The sequence below is a fragment of the Typopeltis vanoorti genome, chromosome 6 (assembly GCF_054136105.1).
Source record: "Typopeltis vanoorti isolate ZY-2024b chromosome 6, IOZ_Tvanoo_1.0, whole genome shotgun sequence".
NCBI classification, from domain to species: domain Eukaryota; kingdom Metazoa; phylum Arthropoda; class Arachnida; order Uropygi; family Thelyphonidae; genus Typopeltis; species Typopeltis vanoorti.
In genome coordinates, this window is record NC_143554.1 from 8685614 (window position 1) to 8705116 (window position 19503).

Genomic DNA, 19503 nt, shown 5'->3' on the forward strand with positions numbered 1-19503 from the left:
CTTTGTTTGCTCATATTTGGATAAAGGAAGGTTTTTAATTTAATTTGTAACCAAGTGAAAAAAAACTTTCAATAACTAGCTGTAATCCAGAGTATTTTAATAATTAGGTATCACAGGTTTTCGCTATATGTATATGAGATATACAAATGATTTGCATTACATGATCCTTGATATCTCTTCTGGGTCTGGCTCCCATTGATGGTTGCTTGCTTCCCAGGGAGTATACAGGTTCTGCTTGGTGGCTGGTCTTTATCTCTCACTGGGTGGAACCACCACTGAGTTTCCTGGAGTGATTCAAATTCAGAATGATGGGTTTAACAGTGAACCTTTAGGCTTGCTCAGTGAGATTTAGAGTGATCTTGTAGATCACTCAGAGTTTTTGGAGAGGTATGTATTCCCCACACTTTAATATACTTCAATAAATGTCAAAACCAGTCTGGGTAGTGGCCCTTCCCATAATGTATAGCATTATACACACACTAAAAGATGTATGTTTTGCATTATGGATACTAAGCAATTAATGTGAAGTCATTAGTCTCTATATACAAGTAGCCTAGTTGTGAAGAAACCACATGCAAACTTTGTTTGCTTACACTTGGATAAAGGATTAAACAAGAATATAGTTTCTTGGCATTTTGTGAAATTAGTGAAAAAACTTAATGCCTATGACATATATATTACAGCCACTTTCCCTAAAATTTTTGAATATGGCATTGCAGAGGCAGAGTTTTTCAAGCAATGCTGCCAAAATTATTAAAATCCAGTTAACTGTGAATAACCAAAGTATGAAATGGGAAAGAAAAGTAAATGTCAAATATTTCTCACTCATGTATTGCTTCATATGTCCATGTGCAAAAGTTACATCAATTAGTTGTAAGAAAACCCATGAAAACCCATGAATAGAGATAAAATTCTAATGTGGACTTCTGTTTAAGTGCAAAAAATTGTAGAAAAGATCATCTCGAAAGAGAGCGAGACAACTTTATATTAAACTGAACTGAAACAGTATTAAATCAATCTTTAAAATCTGAAGGTCATATGTCTAATTATGGAACTGGCATTCATGTTCTAAAAACAAGACAACTTGAATAACTTGGAAACAGGTTATTCAAGTCACATGAGCATGTAACTTGAACAACTGTATACTTCTGCCTTTTTAACAGGTAACTTCCAATTGGCTGTGAATTAAATGTAATCAAAGTGAGAACATCTTGTGGTGGTCGTGGTATTTCACAACTGTACTTAAAACTTGTGCATCACAACACACTTTATTATCATCTTTACAATCAATTATCCCAAGGCATGGAAGAGAGCCTGTGACTATAGCAAACTATTCCATAGGAATAACTTGTTACAGTGGATAGTTTACTACAATGAATTTTATTTAGAATAGCATCACACTTAGATTTTGTCAAGACATTTTGGTAGTTTGTTACAGTGAGTGAGTGTTATAGCAGTATTTGCTATAGTGAGTCAACTATACTCTCACTATATCAACTGTATCAACCTACTGCTTACCAAGGTTGAAGTAATGTAGAAGTCATATATATCTCATATACACATTACTTCAACCTTGGTATCTCTCCCGGATCTGGCTCCCACTGAAGAGACCTCAATAAAGGTCGAAACCAGTCTGGAAAAGGATTAAAACCAAGTATAAAATTTCTTGGTATCTTTAACGTATATTACACCCAAGGTAAAAAACTTTCTACGTATAGCAATATGTTCAGAAATTCCTTTAATATATGGAAGTGGAAGCATGAGCATGAGACTAATATTTAATAAAAAAAATTTTTTTTTAAGTTCCACAAATATGCATACTTAAATACACAGTGAAATCTTGCTGCATATAAAATGTAACTATATTTCACTGTATGTTCAAGATTCAACATAACTGTAATGCAATTCTTTTCAAAAGCATATAAGTTGAATTTAAAATGTCATTAAAATTACTTTTATTAATATGCTTACCTATCCTGATGGTTAGGAGACCATAAAACATCAATTTTAATTCCACTCATGGTTTTCAGTCTTCTCACCCAAGTTTCTACAGGTTATGACCTTAAAATAAAGGGAAAATATAAGAGAATAAACTATGAAAGTTAAAAAAAAAAATTTTATGTGAAAAAATACTTAAAAATTGTATATCTATTAACTGATGACCAAATAACAATATATTTGTTTAAACTGATTATCCACAACAGCAACTTCTGCAGTACTTTTTATTTGCATAAGACATGAAATTTGATTCAATTCTAGTTAAATTATAAAATTAATTTCATTAAATTCAAATTTTAATTAAAATCAATTTATAAATCTATTGGTATTTTTCTGGTTCCATCTCTTATTTCACACAACAATAGTGTAGAAGGATGAAATCCCTTACTACTAAGGAAAATATATATAGTATAAGTAAAATTCATGAAAAAAAAAAAAAAACTACTAAAAGATAGTTCAGAAGTGATATAAGACAAGAGCTAATGAGCAAGAACATGAGAAATGTAGCATTCAAGTTTAAAAGGGACATCAAAATATACTAGATTTTTCATTTGTGGTATTATTATTATACAGGTATCTTCATGGAGTCAGATTCATCATTGGAGATTTATTTACTCACTAGACACCGTTCACACAATACCTATCATTCTTCTCTTTAAATTCATTCACTGATGAAGCACCGACAACCACCTCTTACAGCCTATTTACCAACCACCAAGTAAAAAATCTAGTCCAATTCCAACCACACTCTTACACACCTTCCACTGGTAACCACTTGTTACCAGTTTTCCTTCTTGTCATATACTGAAAATAAGTCTTCAGTGCCAATCCTATAAAATCCCTTTAATAACTTAAATGCTTCTATCAATGTCTCCTCTTTTTTTGCCTATTAGCTAATTTTTAAAGCCTACAGACCATCAATCTATTCTCATAATATGCAATCCACAGACTTGCCACAATCTTTGTCACTTGCCTCTGGATCCTCTTTATCCCCATGGAATTTGGGAGTCTAGATGTGGCCTTATTAAAGCTTTATACAGAAGAATAATGACCTCTCTATCTCTGCTTGTTAGTGTTTTTCAATAATGTGATCCAATGTTCTATTTTGGTTACCTTCACAATATGCCCTCTAAACAATTCCCTATCCACAATCACCCAACTCTCTAGCCTCATCAGTTTCCTGCAGTTCAGTTCCATCAATACAGTACACAGCTTCTGATTTCTTCCCAAAGTAGCCTGTACTTGGCTACATTAAACTGGCAGCCATTTACCTTTGCCCATACTGCTAGTCTGTTTAAGTCTTCGTGCAGGATCTCTGCATCACCTTCATTTATCATTGCTCTTCCCAATTTAGCATTAGCAAACAACTGAATATTTCCTGTAAGATAATTTCCTATATCACTGATATACACAGGGAACCAAGTATTGAACCCTGTAGTACACCACGGTCATTTGCCTTCTCCTGGACTCAACTCCTCTATAAACCACTATGATATCTATTCATCAGCCACCCTTTAATTCAAATCACCAGATTCATATCTATCCCTATTTACTCCAAATTATACAAAGTTGTATGTAAAATCTTGTCAAATGCTTTTTTTTTGCAAAAAGCATTTGTTACTATTTTTTTTTTCTATTGTTACTATTTTTATTTCTATTTTTACTTGATTATAAAAAAAAAGTAAACAAATTACTAAGGCAAGATCTAGCCTTCACAAAATCATATTGTCCCTTATAAAGTATCATATTCCTATCCACCTAGTCCTGAATTCTGTCTTTCACCAATTCCTCCAATACCTTAACTACCACTCCTGAGATGCTTATTGGTCTATATTTGCTATCTGTCTTGGAGCTTCCTTTATGCAATGGGACTATTTTGCCACTACATTGGCACCTTCCCAGTAATGAGGCTTAAATTAAACAGCTAAGTCAAAGGAGCTGATAATTCCCTTGCACATTCTTGTAATACATGGGCAAATATGCCATCTAATCCCATGGGTGTGTTTGTATTGAGGTTCTGCAATATTCTAAGCACCTACATTTCTTCAGCCAGCATTCTCCTATCAGCCAGTGTCACATCTGGCATTACAATGTCACTAACTGGATGGTACACCCCTGCAAAATGCTCACTCAGTAATTTAATTATTTGGTTTGGTTCTGTTACCTCCCCACCATCAGCACTTTTTAAAGTCATTCTTCCAGAGTAATTTCTCCTTTACTTGCCACATAGTGAAAGAACTCTTTAGGGTTTCTTTGGCCTCATCAGCTAGTTTTCTCTCATATATTATCTGGAGAATATAATATGATGAATGGAAAATGAGACTGGTGAAGATGGAGATTCTTGCACATAATTACACCAGAAGATATGTTATATTAAATATGTATTATGTCAAAATAGTTCAAGCTAGAAAAAATGATTTTGTAGCTGTCAGAGAAGATCACAAAAATAATTCTCTCTCCACTCACACACATATGTAATGGAGAGAAAGAGCAAAAGCCAATATTAACACTATTTTATTAAGTAAAACATTATATGATGCATAACATTAATAAGGATCTGGATTAATTTCCTGTGAATGACAATATTCTTCCAATAATCAGAACATATTTGCAAATGTACATCATGGAAAATGCAGTTCATTAATCATAATAACATAGTATATTGCATCAGCCAATCCTTCAATAAAATAAGCTATACCTCGAAAATATACCACATACTATTAGAGAACTGAGACAACTTTTGTTTCAAATACAGTACCACACCTACATCTGTTTCTAAATCAGAAAACAACAACAGCAGACCAATGCGTATAAGCACTGCAATAGCAGCCTGCGGATTCGGGAATTAACAAATGAATTGTGAAAGTAAGCTAAGATGGAAACTGCTTTCAGATTTTAGATGAGTATTGCAGAATCCTCTACAATCACTTGTTATGCATCCTTTGTAAACTCTGCACAAAGGCTGCATAACAAGTAGTATTCAACTTCTTAGTTTTATAGGTTCAAATTTTCCTATCATTGTCACATTGTTATTAGTATAGTAAGCAGAAAATAATGAACAAAATTGACATAAAAAGTAACAACAGTAATAAAAATCTCTGCTGCTATAGAAATGTAGCCATCAGTCATGGAAATGTTGTACAACAAAAAAAACTGACAAAAAAACTGAGTTTGGTTTGGTAAAAATTATGCCCAAGGCAGCAATTGAGGTAGTATATATCTTTTAATTATGTGTTCTCCAGCAGTTTGTCAGTGTGATGAAAAACATACAGAGAGAGAAGGGGGGGGGCTTTAAAGGGCTTGATGAAAATGCTCATAGATCTGATGAAAGCTCTTCTGGCTGAGGAAAGACAACAATCACACTTTTTGGTCATAACCTTATTTTTAAGAATAGCAGTTGCAGTTAACAGCATTCTCAAACCTTGGGTGACTTAACTGAGTTTCCTCACTAGAATACTGTTAACTAGTGTCACATCAGGCAAGAGCACCCTTTCCTAATAAGTATCCTCATAAACAGCTCAAAATTTTATCTGTCGATCACTGATTACCTATATAGTTACTAGCATTGTTGTATAAATCCTGATGTTAACTGTGGTCCACAGGATCTGATCTTTTAAGGAAGAAAGTATTCTTTCATCAGTGATGAACTGGCCAAAATAACAATGAAAAATAAGTGCAGAGTTTGATTGCAAAAGAAACATGTAACAGTGATATGTTTTGCTGTCTGACATTTGACAGCATTGTCATGATAATGTACCTAGAAAAGACATAATTACATAAGCAAAGTGGATATTAGATCCAGCATTATTTCAAAGCTGAATGTAGAAACTATGAAAGTTTTGCGAGCTGACCAGAGAGCTTGCGCGAATACATTCCTCGGCATTCACGAGTTGCCTTAGTGTGGGCCACTTAAAAGACATAGGCACAGTCCAAGCATCTATATATATTCACCTTTTATTAGTCCATTTTGATAAGGTTTCACTGGCTGCTTGGTTCTCTTCAGAGACCAGGCAGAAAGAGAGCAGAAACTTTCATTGTACTAAGCTACTTGAAATGTCAAAGAAACGTATTTTCTGTAAGCGAACTTTCGGTCGGTGCATTTCTTTTAGCAATTAAAAAGAGATAAGCTTTGGAAACTTAATAAAAATCTAACTTTTAAAAAATTATCCAAAGATGAGAGAGCAAATTAAGCACATGATGCATATCATCTAGTACATTATCCTTATTCACTCTTTTTTATATGTTTATAATGAATATTTTGCCATCTTATTAAGTGCAAAATTTGTCATTTAGTCATACTACATATACATATTTTTCTTCAGGTAAGTGGAATCCATCCCCTTGCATATACCCAATGGTTTTTCAACAAACAAAGGTAAATCCAGCTGATGATCCAGCATGACAGAAAGGGCGAGAAGAATATTATTATTATTCGTGACACCTCCAAGGAGTCATAAGACTCATCGTGGGAGGACAGACACTATACAACTGTCACTACCGCTACCAATCAGCTCCATCAACCACTCACCACCACTAGTATTTTTTGTCTGTAAACTGCATGTGTTCTGAAGGGCCGATTTGTCTGTATGCAGGATGAAAAACCAGAGTTTCTAGTTTTTCATCTACGTATGAGATCAGCTAACTCATCTTCGATTGAAAAAGTCCACATAAAGATTCTTATATATAAAGATATATAAGCTTTGGAAACTTAAAAAAAGTATATATATATATATATATACTATATACTATTTGCAACATAGTATATATATATATATACTATGTTGCAAAAATTACAGATACTCTATTTTTCTTGATTACTGAATAGCAGCAGTGAATGCATATAAAATAATTGTAATAGTGTATAATCTTGAAAATGGGAGCAGTTTAGAATTAACCACTGATAAGCTCATACAACTTCACCACAGTATATTCAGAAGGCAACACAATGTGATTAACTATGATTGATATCATTAAAAAATGGAAACACAACAGTCAGAAGAAATTCAAGAAAAAGATTCAAGCAGATCATATAACCTGACAGAGAGGCATATGCTATAAAAGATTGTACATTGCTCCGTTAATGCAACAACAGACTTTCAACCAGGAACCCAGTGAATCTGCTGCAGATGTCTATGTCAGAATGACCTACTGAACTCCAAGGTTTTGGTCACCATAAAAGCACTGCTGCATAAGACAAACATTAGCCTAATAATGCTCGGGTTCAATATATACTTAACATGATTGGGCAATAAACTGTTTCAATGAACATACATGGATACTGCGGCTGCTAAGAGAATGTTATTTACCAAGGTCCCATCAGTTAAGCTTTGTAATGGTAGTAGAATGGTGTGGAGATGCTTCTCCACATAAACTAGAACCCCTTTGTTGTAATAACTGGATATATGAACAGCACACACTATGCTGACATTCATATCCTAAATAATTCTGTGTTGCTTATATGGCAGTTTTATGGAAACAAGTGCAATATGATGTGATTAAAGAAAATGGAAGCACAAATAAATAACTAAACACGTTTAAATCAATCCCATATTTCATCTGTCACTGAGACATCAACAAGGAAACAATATTAAAATTGTAAAAACATACACAAAATTGCACAAAACAATAAATGGAAAAAGATTACACTGTAAGCCAAAAGTCCTATGAGAGGTGTGCTTTATGGGTAATCTTGGGTGGGAGGTCTAAGAATTAAAGTTTCCCAAATCTTGGGAAGTTTAATACAATCGTATTTATTAAGATTAGGTTGGTTTTTTATATCTGCTGCTGATTCTAAAAAAAGTCTTTAAAAATTGAATTTGTTGTGATAAAGCATAACAACGGTGGCATTACTATAGTCAGCATGTTGAGAAGGATACAAGGAACAATTAATTTGTTGATCTTTTTTGGTATTGTAACCATTGGACAAGAACATATGATGAATAAAAGAGATTTTTGGAAGTTGTTTTTTTTCTTCCAACATCTTTCTCTAAATCCAGAGTAATTTAATAATAAGGTGAGACACCTTTTGGCAACTCATATAGGTAAAGATGACTTCTCTATTGTTTCCACCTTGGTATCACCACCTCTGGATCTGGCTCCCACTGACGAGACCTCAATAAAGGTTGAAACTGGTCTGGGTAGTGGCCCTTCCTTTAATGCATAGCATTAGACATATCCACAAGGAGATGTGCTTTGCATTATGGGAGATACTAAGATAAGGAGTGATGAGAGCTTGGTCCACCTTTACCACGAGTTGCCTCAGTCCTGAAGATACTTCAGACGCAAACTTTGTTTGCTTACACTTGGATAAAGGATTAAACTACTGTAAATTTATTATAATAAAAGAGCTGAACTTGCTCAGCAGCAAGTTCAGCTCAGGCGAACAGAGATTGGAGGCTCTAATAAAAAGATCTAAATAACACCATATTGTTGATGAGGGAGGGATGATGGGAACATTTATGTATGAATATACCCATGAGTGTCGGGGGGGGGGGGGGGTCTGTAAGCAGAGAAAGAAAGAGTGCCATTGGAAATACATGATTAAAGTTTCTAGGAAAGGCGGGCTATTATTATTTTCTTTTTCTTTAATGAACTGGATTATAGGATGCTGTCTATTGAGAAGCTATGTGGCCAAATAGAGAACACATCAACATACCTTAGCTATATACCTTATTTTATTCCATCAAACCTCATGATGAATACCAACCAGCACATAAGCCTAAATAGTCAGAAGCATAAAAATAGCACTGACAAGAATCCCAATTTCAACCCAAATGAACACCTTTGAAAAAATCAGAACAGTGGTTGAGCCTAATGCATTTACTGTACAATACTGTTGATTGGACTTCACTAGAGGGGCCCTAATATGTAAATGAACACTCCAAAATACCTGTGTCTATTTATGAACACTTAATAAATAATAACCAGTCTATACATGAGAGCAACATCTCTAATTACTGCTAGAGGCAAATCAACATTGGATCCAACACAGGATTGGATAGAAAGACACACTTGCATGTATGCTTAATTCATTTTAAATACATTATATTTGTAACACTGTTATTAAATTTGACTAGTTAGATATGTTTCTACTACATGGATCTTGCTATGAACAGTTAGCTGAATGATCCAAGTTCAGCCTTGTTTTGAATTTTTTAATGACCAATGAGGGATGTATATTTTCTTCTTTATAATCAATAAGTCTTGTTTGATATGTACGTGTTCTCTTTATCAGTATAACCTTTGTAATATAATATAAATGGGTTTCCAAAGAGATCCAGGCTTATTTGCAACATATGCTGTATAAGGAGATGTCATACTGTTGATATGTCTACTTATAGGATACCTGCAATAAACTGTGAAATAAAGGGGAAAAAAAAACTAACACTTCTCTGCAGTCAAAATCCAGTAGATCAAATGACAACCACATTCGATTACATAAAACGATTACCACATGCAAAGGTCACACAATTCTGTACAATAAACAAGAATTGTTCCTGTATAGGTAAGACTTTTTTAAAATGAAATATCATGGCTTTAATGTAATACAAGAGCCTGGAAAAATACAAACACAAGCTCTTTCTCTCTCTTGCTAATTTATACAACTAATGGTGCATGCAGCAGCATGGCATAATGGGTCTCATACTATATGACGTATGATTTTTTTTTTTTTAATCTGAGACAAACGCAATGTGGCTAATGGTACAATATTGAGGTAAGTATTAAGATATGCTGCTATTTCATATGATTTAGTCTATGCCCATTAAGTGTGATCCATGCAGCACTAAAAAAAAAACCTGTTGTCATATTCATTCTAGAAAATTCTCCCTCAGCTGGATAATGGAATTAATTGGAGAAGGCACACCTGTATTAATATAACAAGGTTTTTATCTTGATGCCTTATTCATGACTGAATGAGCAAATATGATGGAAACTTGCAATCAGTCACTTCTCATTTATCAGTCTGGGGATTACTATTATGCACAGACTGCTTTCTTGGGGGTGTGAGAGTGCTGAATATAATCCAAAAACAAATAACCAAAATGATGATTGGTCTGTGGAGTGCCCCTGTGAGGACAAACTGAGGGTTTAGGGCTTATAAAATTTGGCTGACAGGCAGACAAAACAGGATATAATATAATTTATAAGGAATCCATACATGAAAGATAGAAGAACCTACAATATATCAGGCACCATGTGCTGATATAGGCGATGACTAGGAAAGAAGTCAGACATAAAAACAAAAAATGGCAAAGCTTTTTAGATAACAGAACTGACAATTACCTTGAACAGTTGGAGGTTGTAACTGAGCATGCTTCATGAAAAATGATGTTCCAGAGAACAGAGGTAGATGGAATAAAAGAGGAGGAAGAAGAGCATGCTCAGTGTGTTTGCAGCTATGCTGAAATGAGATGCTGGGCAGCCAGCTGCTACTCCTATAACTCCTGTATTAACATGCCCAAAGAAAGTGAAGGAAGGATGTCTGCCAGTTTAGTGGAGCAATACTGATAGAAGTACTCATAAAAAAAAAAATACAGAACAAAGCGAATCAGTAAAGGAGGGAATCATATAAGGTTTTAGATACCACCCCAAACATGAACACTAATCTAAGGATGGACAGATTTCAAGATATGCATAATAGTAGTTCCACCTTAAGATGATACTTTTGTAGCATCTTGGTTGGAAAAGAATGAGGTATAGTTATTTAGAGGCCAAGCAAGCTACTGATGTGATGTGTTTTTGTCAGGACAGGCTGGAGGTAAATGTCAGTCTAAAGGGGGGGGGGGAGATCTGATTTTGTCTTGTGATTTATACATTGTTGAGGGTCCACAGTTAGATAAGTTGAGGTCCCTTTTATTAGAGAAAAGGCAAGACTACTATATGTTGGTAGCAGTGGAGGCAATGATAAGATCATCTTCACCCCCATTGAAGGATTTTAAGTTGAGTGTTTAAAGCAAGTTACAGATGTTACATGTTATTACTATTATTATGTGATACCTCCTGGGTGTGCGAGAATTCATTGTGGGAAGACACATCACTTGAGTGTTTTATAGAGTAAATGCTGAAGGAATATTCAATAAATGACAAGTTAGGAGAGAAAGTTGTGTATTAGTTTTGTGAGTTACATGAACAGTCATGTTTTACAGAACATGCCATTTTCACTGAATACAGGATCCTTTGGAAGAACATAAAAATACCAGTACAAGAGTGGATTTCTTATGAAACATCTTTATAATAATGATATTAATAATAATAAAAGCTGTGAAGCATTATTACATAATTGGAATTTGAAGAGCCCCAATGGCTTATGTTTATCTCCCATATAGGAAAAAGTGCCTCTATAATGTGTTACACTTTCTTAATTAATTTATTTTTTCTTTTTTTGATTTTTTTTCTGTTAAATTATATGTTATTCTATCCCACTTTCTGTAATAATTACACCTATGATATATGGCATTTTACTATTAAATAATAATCTCAAGGTTATCTATTTTAGGAAAACTAAAAAAGTAAGGGAATTAAAAAAACTTATATACTTTGCCACATATACATAAAAATTCAACTGCATTTATAAAATCAGGAAATTTCCTATTAAAATAGGGGAACTAAAAAATAAGGGAATTAACTTATATACTTTGCCACATATACATAAAAATTCAACTGCATTTATAAAATCAGGAAATTTCCTATTAAAATACACATTAGATAAAGAGATTCTAAACAATTTCACTTAAATTATTTACACGAGCCATAATATAAATATTTAAAAATCTAGAATGGCAGAACTTGTTGATAATATTGTTCTTTTGGGCAACTCAGTAGAATAACTTCAAGAAATTATCAATAAATTGAACGCAGAAATTAAAAAGAAAGGATTAAACAAAAATAATATATAGTAAATACATGAAAGCCAGTGCAGATGAAATACTGGGAAACTGATATAGTATCGTCCTATATTTACCTAGAGTAAAAGATTCTAGTATAGACAGGCTGTGAAAAAGAAAGAAGAATTTAAATTCGTTAGGCAGCCTTTGGAAACCACAGTGAAACACTCAAAGGGACATCCTGATCTGTTGTAAGCTTTACATGGACTAAAAAAAATTGGTTGAGAAATACCTAAAAGGAAAGTTCATTACTTAACATTACCATTTAGCACAGAAAGTGCAATACTCGATCAGGGCTCAGACCAGGGGGTGAGAGATGTTGTAACAGCCATTAAAAGATGATTGCCAACGGGCAGTTTGTATTGCAAGAAGTAATGCCGGAAATTGGATAAAGATATTTGAATGGTATCCCAGATGGAGAAGGGGGATTAGCAAGTGATGAACTCGCATATCAGTCTGATTAATTGGTAAGTGCGATGATGGATATTGTGCGATTCGGAATGGGAACTCTCATGATGAGTCATATGACTCCATGAGGATGCCAAATAACATTATAAAACCATTTCACACATCCTCACTCCTTCAAACTTCTGTGAAACAGGTATTCAAGGGATGTTATTCCGTATTGTCAACATCATGTCATGCCAGTCCAAGTATGATTACTTTCTTGTCTTTTGCTTGGCTAAAAATAATAATCAGTTGTTATCTTGTCCTTTGAAGAGTCTTAGATGTTAATAATAATCAGTTTCTAGAATATATGTTAAAAACGCTATGGCAGTGTAACTGTAATTTTAAGTTAAAATTACAGTAATTTTAAGTTCCTACTCACATTGCAACGATGTTTGAAACAAGAAGGAAGGCTATAAAGTGAAATTTCTTAAACTTGATAGAAGAAAAATATTTTACTTTTGTAAGAAGTCATTATCAGGAAAAAATTTCACACCATTTGCACATTTTGGGATGAATATAAAAATGTTACTCGTGATAATAAATGAATGAATAAAAAATAAAGAAACGTCAACGCGCAAAGAGTACATGAAAGGTCACTGCAAAAAATATACAAATAAAATAAAGAGCCACAATTTCGCAATCAATGTTTCCGGAGTACTTCGGACAAGCAAACATTGACCAAAGGTTCAATTTGTGTACTCTACACAGCATTTCACACATTCAAAGACACATCTGAACAAATACGCCCCCAAGCGACTACAAACTACGGTGTTCATTTATTGTATATTAATATGACGATATTCAATAAACCGCATTTTAAAACATGCGGTTTATTAATTTTTCAATGTATATTATAACCGTCATCAGTGGCGGCTCGTGCATAGGCACTACGGAACTGCAGCACCCTCCCCCCAATTTTTCTCAATACATTTATTAATTTATTTATATTTGATTGCAATATTTAATTTTATCATCAACATCCATCAAAGATGTTATATCGTTGCGCTGACCTTGTAACTTTTGGCGCAATTTTAGTAATCGATACCCATTTGGAATAATGAAATCGTTGGTAGCTATTTTCGATATACATTACACTTCCGGATTTTGTTTGTCTGTTTCCTATCTTGCGTTCTTACCAGCCGCTTTGTCTGCATTCATTCTCAAAGTATTTTCAGTATCCTTGAAGATCGAGTATCATAGTATATTTTCATGATGAATAGTGACCCTGAAACGGGAAAGTAATAATGAAAAAGGCAACCAAAAAAAATTTAAACATTTGTGTTTATCTGAATAAATAGGAAGAACAATACTCGTGGCTAAAATCCGTGCCATCCAACGTTCTCAAAGCTACTTGTATATTATGTACACGTGACTTCAGTATCACCCATGGGGGTAATAATGACGGCAAGTAACAGGTGCCATAGTTTTAGGCTTTGTGTTAAGTATGCCAGGCTCAAATGCCCACACTGAGAGAATGTTCTCAATGATGAACAATAAATGGACAAATCATAGAAATCAAAGTAGCTTAGAATTAATTAAATTAGAACTAATGGTAGTGATCAATTTTGATTATGATTGTAAAGCGTTTTTGCAGTTTGCACAAGGAGACAAGAAAATCAAAGCTGCTGCAACATCTGTTGATAAATATGTAATCTAATAAGTATGGATATTCTAATTGGATGTAAGTATAAATGTTTAAAATTATATTAAATACTTTGATGTGCTATAATTTAAATTGCTATTTGTATATTTTAAATATAAAATATCCTATCAATTAATATAGGATTCACGTCCAAAAATTTCGCTAAAATTTCTCGTGACCCAATCTCCCTTATTTCATAAACAACATGGTCACCCTACCACACACACTGGCGCTCATAAAATCATGTTTTGCTGATTATATACATTTAACGAATGCAGATGGTAGAACTGTGACATGCATCAGCAGAAGAAAAAGTTGCCACGCCACGTGTGCCTACTAAATCTCCAAAAGTTAGATAGGGTTAAATGAATTCGCTACTCCATTTAAGGGAATAAAATGCGTTATGTAGAACATCTATATAATGGGCAAGGCAGGATGAATGGAAGAGAAAAACGACTGTTAGATTTCTGTAACCAAAATGGCCTTATATGCTTTTTGGAAATATACATGGAAATCACTAGGAGATGTTGCACTATACCGGATTTTTACACATCAACTGCTGCTTCGATCAACGAAGAGATACAAAAAAAAAAAAAAAAAAAGTCATGTAACAGCTATCACGTTATTATGAAATGTAAAATAAAACAGGAAAATAAATAGAATAAGGAGGAGAAAATGAAATGTTGAACTGCTGAAGACTTAGGTATGAAAAATGAATTTAAAACAGATCGCATGCTTGAAAATAACAGTAAAAAAAGACTGGACAGTCATCAAGAAAATAACTAAACGATTAGCAGTCAAAGTGTTAGAATTTGCAAAATCACAACCGTGGATGCCTTGGAACACAAATGATATATTTAAGTTAATCGAAGAACGAAATAAAACAGCAAAAGGAAGACTGAAAGACAAGGAACTATTATTATTATTATTAGGGGAGACTCCAGGGAGTCCTTAGACTCATCGAGGGAGGCCCTAAAACATCATGTCCACACAACTATACGACATTCTCACAGTATCTATCATACATAAAATGCGTTATGTAGAACATCTATATAATGGGCAAGGCAGGACGAATGGAAGAGAAAAACGACTGTTAGATTTCTGTAACCAAAATGGCCTTATATGCTTTTTGGAAATATACATGGAAATCACTAGGAGAGGTTGCACTATACCGGATTTTTACACATCAACTGCTGCTTCGATCAACGAAGAGATACAAAAAAAAAAAAAAACAAGTCATGTAACAGCTATCACGTTATTATAAAATGTAAAATAAAACAGGAAAATAAATAGAATAAGGAGGAGAAAATGAAATGTTGAACTGCTGAAGACTTAGGTATGAAAAATGAATTTAAAACAGATCGCATGCTTGAAAATAACAGTAAAAAAAGACTGGACAGTCATCAAGAAAATAACTAAACGATTAGCAGTCAAAGTGTTAGAATTTGCAAAATCACAACCGTGGAGGCCTTGGAACACAAATAATATATTTAAGTTAATCGAAGAACGAAATAAAACAGCAAAAGGAAGACTGAAAGACAAGGAACTATTATTATTATTATTAGGGGCGACTCCAGGGAGTCCTTAGACTCATCGAGGGAGGCCCTAAAACATCATGTCCACACAACTATACGACATTCTCACAGTATCTATCATACCTTGCCTTGAACTCACTCACCGTCATAGCACCCAAAACAGACTCTGGCAGATTATCCCACTCATTTACCATTCTAAAAGTAAAGAACCCAGCTCTAACACCCCTGCTAACCACACTCTTGCCCAGCTTCCATAGGTGTACCCTAGTTCTCTCGCAAACAGTTATGATCTCAAAAATATCCTCTGAATTAATCCTATAGAAGCCCTTTAGCAATTTGAATGTCTCAATCATATCTCTCCTTTTCCGCCTATCAACTAATTTCTGCAACCCACAAATCTTCAACCTGTTCTCATATGGTTCAATCCATAGACCCGCTATCATCTTAGTCACTCGACTCTCGATCCTCTCCACCTCCTCCCCATCAAGAAGGAACCTAGGTGACCAAATCTGGGCACAGTAGTCGAGATGAGGTCTTATCAAGGCTCGGTACAGAGATACAATAACTTGCTTGTCTCTGCTCGTCAAGGTATTTTTCAACAACCAAGTGAGTTGATGAGCTGATTTAGCTACTTTTGCAATGTTCCCCCTAAACTTCATCTCCCTATCCACCAACACTCCCAAGTCCCTGGCCTCATCAATCTCCTGGAGTACAGTTCCAACAGTGTGGTATACTGCTGCTAATCTTTTCACTCCGAAATGCATAACCTTACATTTTGTCACATTAAATTGACATCCATTCTCCTTAGCCCAGAACTCCAATCTATCCAAGTCATCCTGCAAGATTTTAACATCTTCTGCATTCATTATCGCCCTACCCAACTTTGCATCATCAGCGAACAAATGAACTGTTCCTCTTAGATCCTTCCCTATATCGTTAATGAACAGATTAAACAGCAGTGGCCTAAGAACAGTACCCTGCGGCACCACTAGTCACAGGCCTTCTTTTGGACTCTACTCCTGAAAAACTACTCTTTGATATCTCTCTATCAACCACCCACCTATCCATCTCCCCAACCGATATCCATTCCCATATATTGTAGTTTTCGGATTAGAATTCCATGTGGTATCCTGTCAAACGCCTTTGCCAGGTCCAGCAGTATCACTGTAAACCCATTTCCCTTATTCAGTTCAGCCGTCACCTTATTATAAAACTTGAGCAAGTTACTGAGGCATGATCTACCCTTCACAAAGTCATCTGTTCCCCATGCAGTATCTCATTGTCATCAATCCATTCTTGTATTTTTCCCTTGACTACTTTCTCCAAGACCTTGACAACGACTCCTGATATGCTGATGGGTCGGTAATTTGCAACCGTAGTCTTGGATCCTCTTTATGCAGTGAAACTATTTTCCCCCTCTTTCCATACCTTCGGGACTAAACCACACGCGAGTCTCAGATTAAACAACATGGTCAAGGGCACTGATAATTCCTTAGCCTATGTCGAAGAAGGGGTTTAAGATTAAAGAAGACTGCAAAAACGAAAATGGGAACTGGATGGAAGAAATATACAGAAAGATGTTGAATATAAATTAAAAACATTAAGAGCTAAGAAGGCATATCTAGAAAAACTCCTTACTAATAACAAAGTGACTCTGAAGAGAATGGTGGAAGAAACATTTTGAAGGCATACAGTGGGAAAATATTTAAAGAAAATCAGCTAACGTCTTTTATTCCCGTATAGAGAGTAGACTAGGCCGTTTTAACCTTATCTAAATTTTGGAGACTGAGTGGGCAGTTCAATCTCCACTGGTACCCACTACAGTAGAAATGTGCTGGGAGTTTGATTCTTCTTGTCTGGGGTTGTCACCGTATAGATATTTTTTGATGATTTTCGAAGGATATCCATTTTGTGATAATGTGTTGGCTATTAGTGAGAGTTCAGTCTGTGTATCCTCCTCTTCTGATATAAACTTTCGGGCTCTATTTTTCGACATGTGGATATCCTCCGAACATCATCAAAAAATGTCTATATGGTGAAAAACTCCAGACAAGAGGATTCGAGCTCCCAGCACATTTCTGCTGTAGTGATCCCTTTCATCAGGTCAATTTCTTATCAAATAGCCAGAATACTAAGTACAACATCAGAGTGGTCTTCGAACCAACCACCAGCATCAGATAAGTTTTAAGATCCCCAAAAGATAAGGTGCCATTCTATAAATATCCAGGAGTATATTACATTCCTTGCTCCTGTGGTCTTGCCTACATCGGACAAACTTCACGGAGTTTAGAGATCACACAAAATGAACATATTGGTGATGTAAACCACAACAGAAGTATTTCTTCCGGCTTACCACATCATTTCTGTCTGTATAACAAAACGATAGAGTGGCAAAACAGCTCCATGCCATATTTTGATGACGACTACAGACATCGTTTATTCAAGGATGCCACAATAGCGTTAATAACCGAGGGAAACCTCAACAGAAATCAGGGTACTATTCTGAACAGTTCGTGGAAAAACCTGATCCTCCCTCTAAATCCATCAGAACTACAGCTAGCCTGTAATCACATTACGCGTTTACAACAAACACGCATGCATGATAATGAATAAGAACAATAAGTCCTCTCAGTCTCTGTCACGCGAACGTGTAACCTTATCTACTAGATTGTTTACAATGTTTTCATGTTCCTTTCAATTTGCATTTACTAGTTTTTTTTTTGTTTTTTTTTATGCTTTTCCAGGAGCCTGTGTAGCTCAGTGGATGTGGCGTTTGCCAACCATCGCGCTTGGCCGCACGAAAGAAGACTTGGTTTCGAGTCTAGTCGGCGACTAGAGGAAATTTTTCTAAGCCTTTTTTCGACCGGTTCCCGAGTTAGTCGATCTCTGGCACGGGTAAGCAGGTTTTTCCTCCCGGAAACTCGGGTTTTTCGTCCTGTAAACTCAAGAAAATCGACCGTTGAACCCACGTTATTTCAGACATTAAATATATTGTGTTAGGGTTAGGGACCACGAGATGGCGGCACATTTGAGCTGTCTCTCTTTACTGAGTACCGCTTAATTAGTGATAGCCTTGGGCCATCTATCTCTGATTGGTACCAGTGGAGATTGAACTGCCCACTCAGTCTCCAAAAGTTAGATAGGGCTAAATGGCCTCGCCTACTCCCCGTATACGGGGAATAAAAAGGCGTTAGCTGATTTTTTTTTTTTTTTAATGCTTTTCCGTCAACGCCTTAAAAAAGTAGACTTTGCTAGCGAAACCGGTAGGCAGAGAATGTAAGATGTTTGTACGCATTATTAATATGGTCAGTATTAAAACAATAAGTTTGTATGTTTAATTTTCAAACGACCAAATATATGTTTAATTTAAACTGATTGATTTGTGTTTATTGCCCTACTTAATGTCCAAGTGCTAATGCGAAGAAGGCCATAGAGAGAGAGGATCACCTTGTAGTATGGATCAGTTGATTTTAGAAGGCGCGAAGATTTTTATTATTACAAGACTTTCTGCATTCTCATAAAAACCTATCAACCAGCTCTTAAAGTTCGCTCCAAAACCTATTCCTTTACTACTTAGATGTGTTCATTGCTCACAGTGTCAAATCTTCTTTCGATGCTGACTTAGTAATATGCAAGATCACTTTGACTTTGAGCTTCTTTGGGAGATGGACCGAGTCCTTGACTCCTTATCCCTTCATCTGATTTTGGCTTTTGTGTGAGAGGATTATTGTGGGTAATTTACCCGCTTATTGTGAGCATTGTAAGCTGTATTAGCTGTCTCTTGCGATGGCGGATTTTGGTTTTTTGTGTTTGAATCGATCTGAGGGTTTTTATTTATTTTATTTTTATTTTTTTATTTTTGCTGCCTGTCAAATTAGCCGATTTGGGTGATTGTCTGTAAGTGAGAAGAATTTTTCTGTTATGCCTGTAATGTATGTCTTGATATCTGGAAGGTTAGCTTCTGGTGTAACTGGAGGTTTCTCATGAACCAAGG

The 19503-nt window shown here is 35.1% G+C and overlaps 1 protein-coding gene across 3 annotated transcripts in view; it reads right to left on the minus strand.

The window, feature by feature from the left end:
* mio (GATOR complex protein mio) overlaps positions 1-13022 on the minus strand; it is a 349531-nt gene extending 336509 nt beyond the window's left edge. For 2 of the 3 annotated variants that reach the window (XM_090394032.1, XM_090394034.1), the window contains exons 1-2: positions 12712-13022; positions 1972-2061 (exon numbers count right to left, since the gene is read on the minus strand). In XM_090394032.1, coding sequence (XP_090250158.1) covers positions 1972-2021 — 50 coding nt within the window. In that variant the 5' untranslated portion in view covers positions 2022-2061; positions 12712-13022. The remainder of the gene's footprint in view (positions 1-1971; positions 2062-12711) is intronic. The other variant, XM_090394033.1, reaches the window with a different exon arrangement.
* Positions 13023-19503: the final 6481 nt, after the last annotated feature.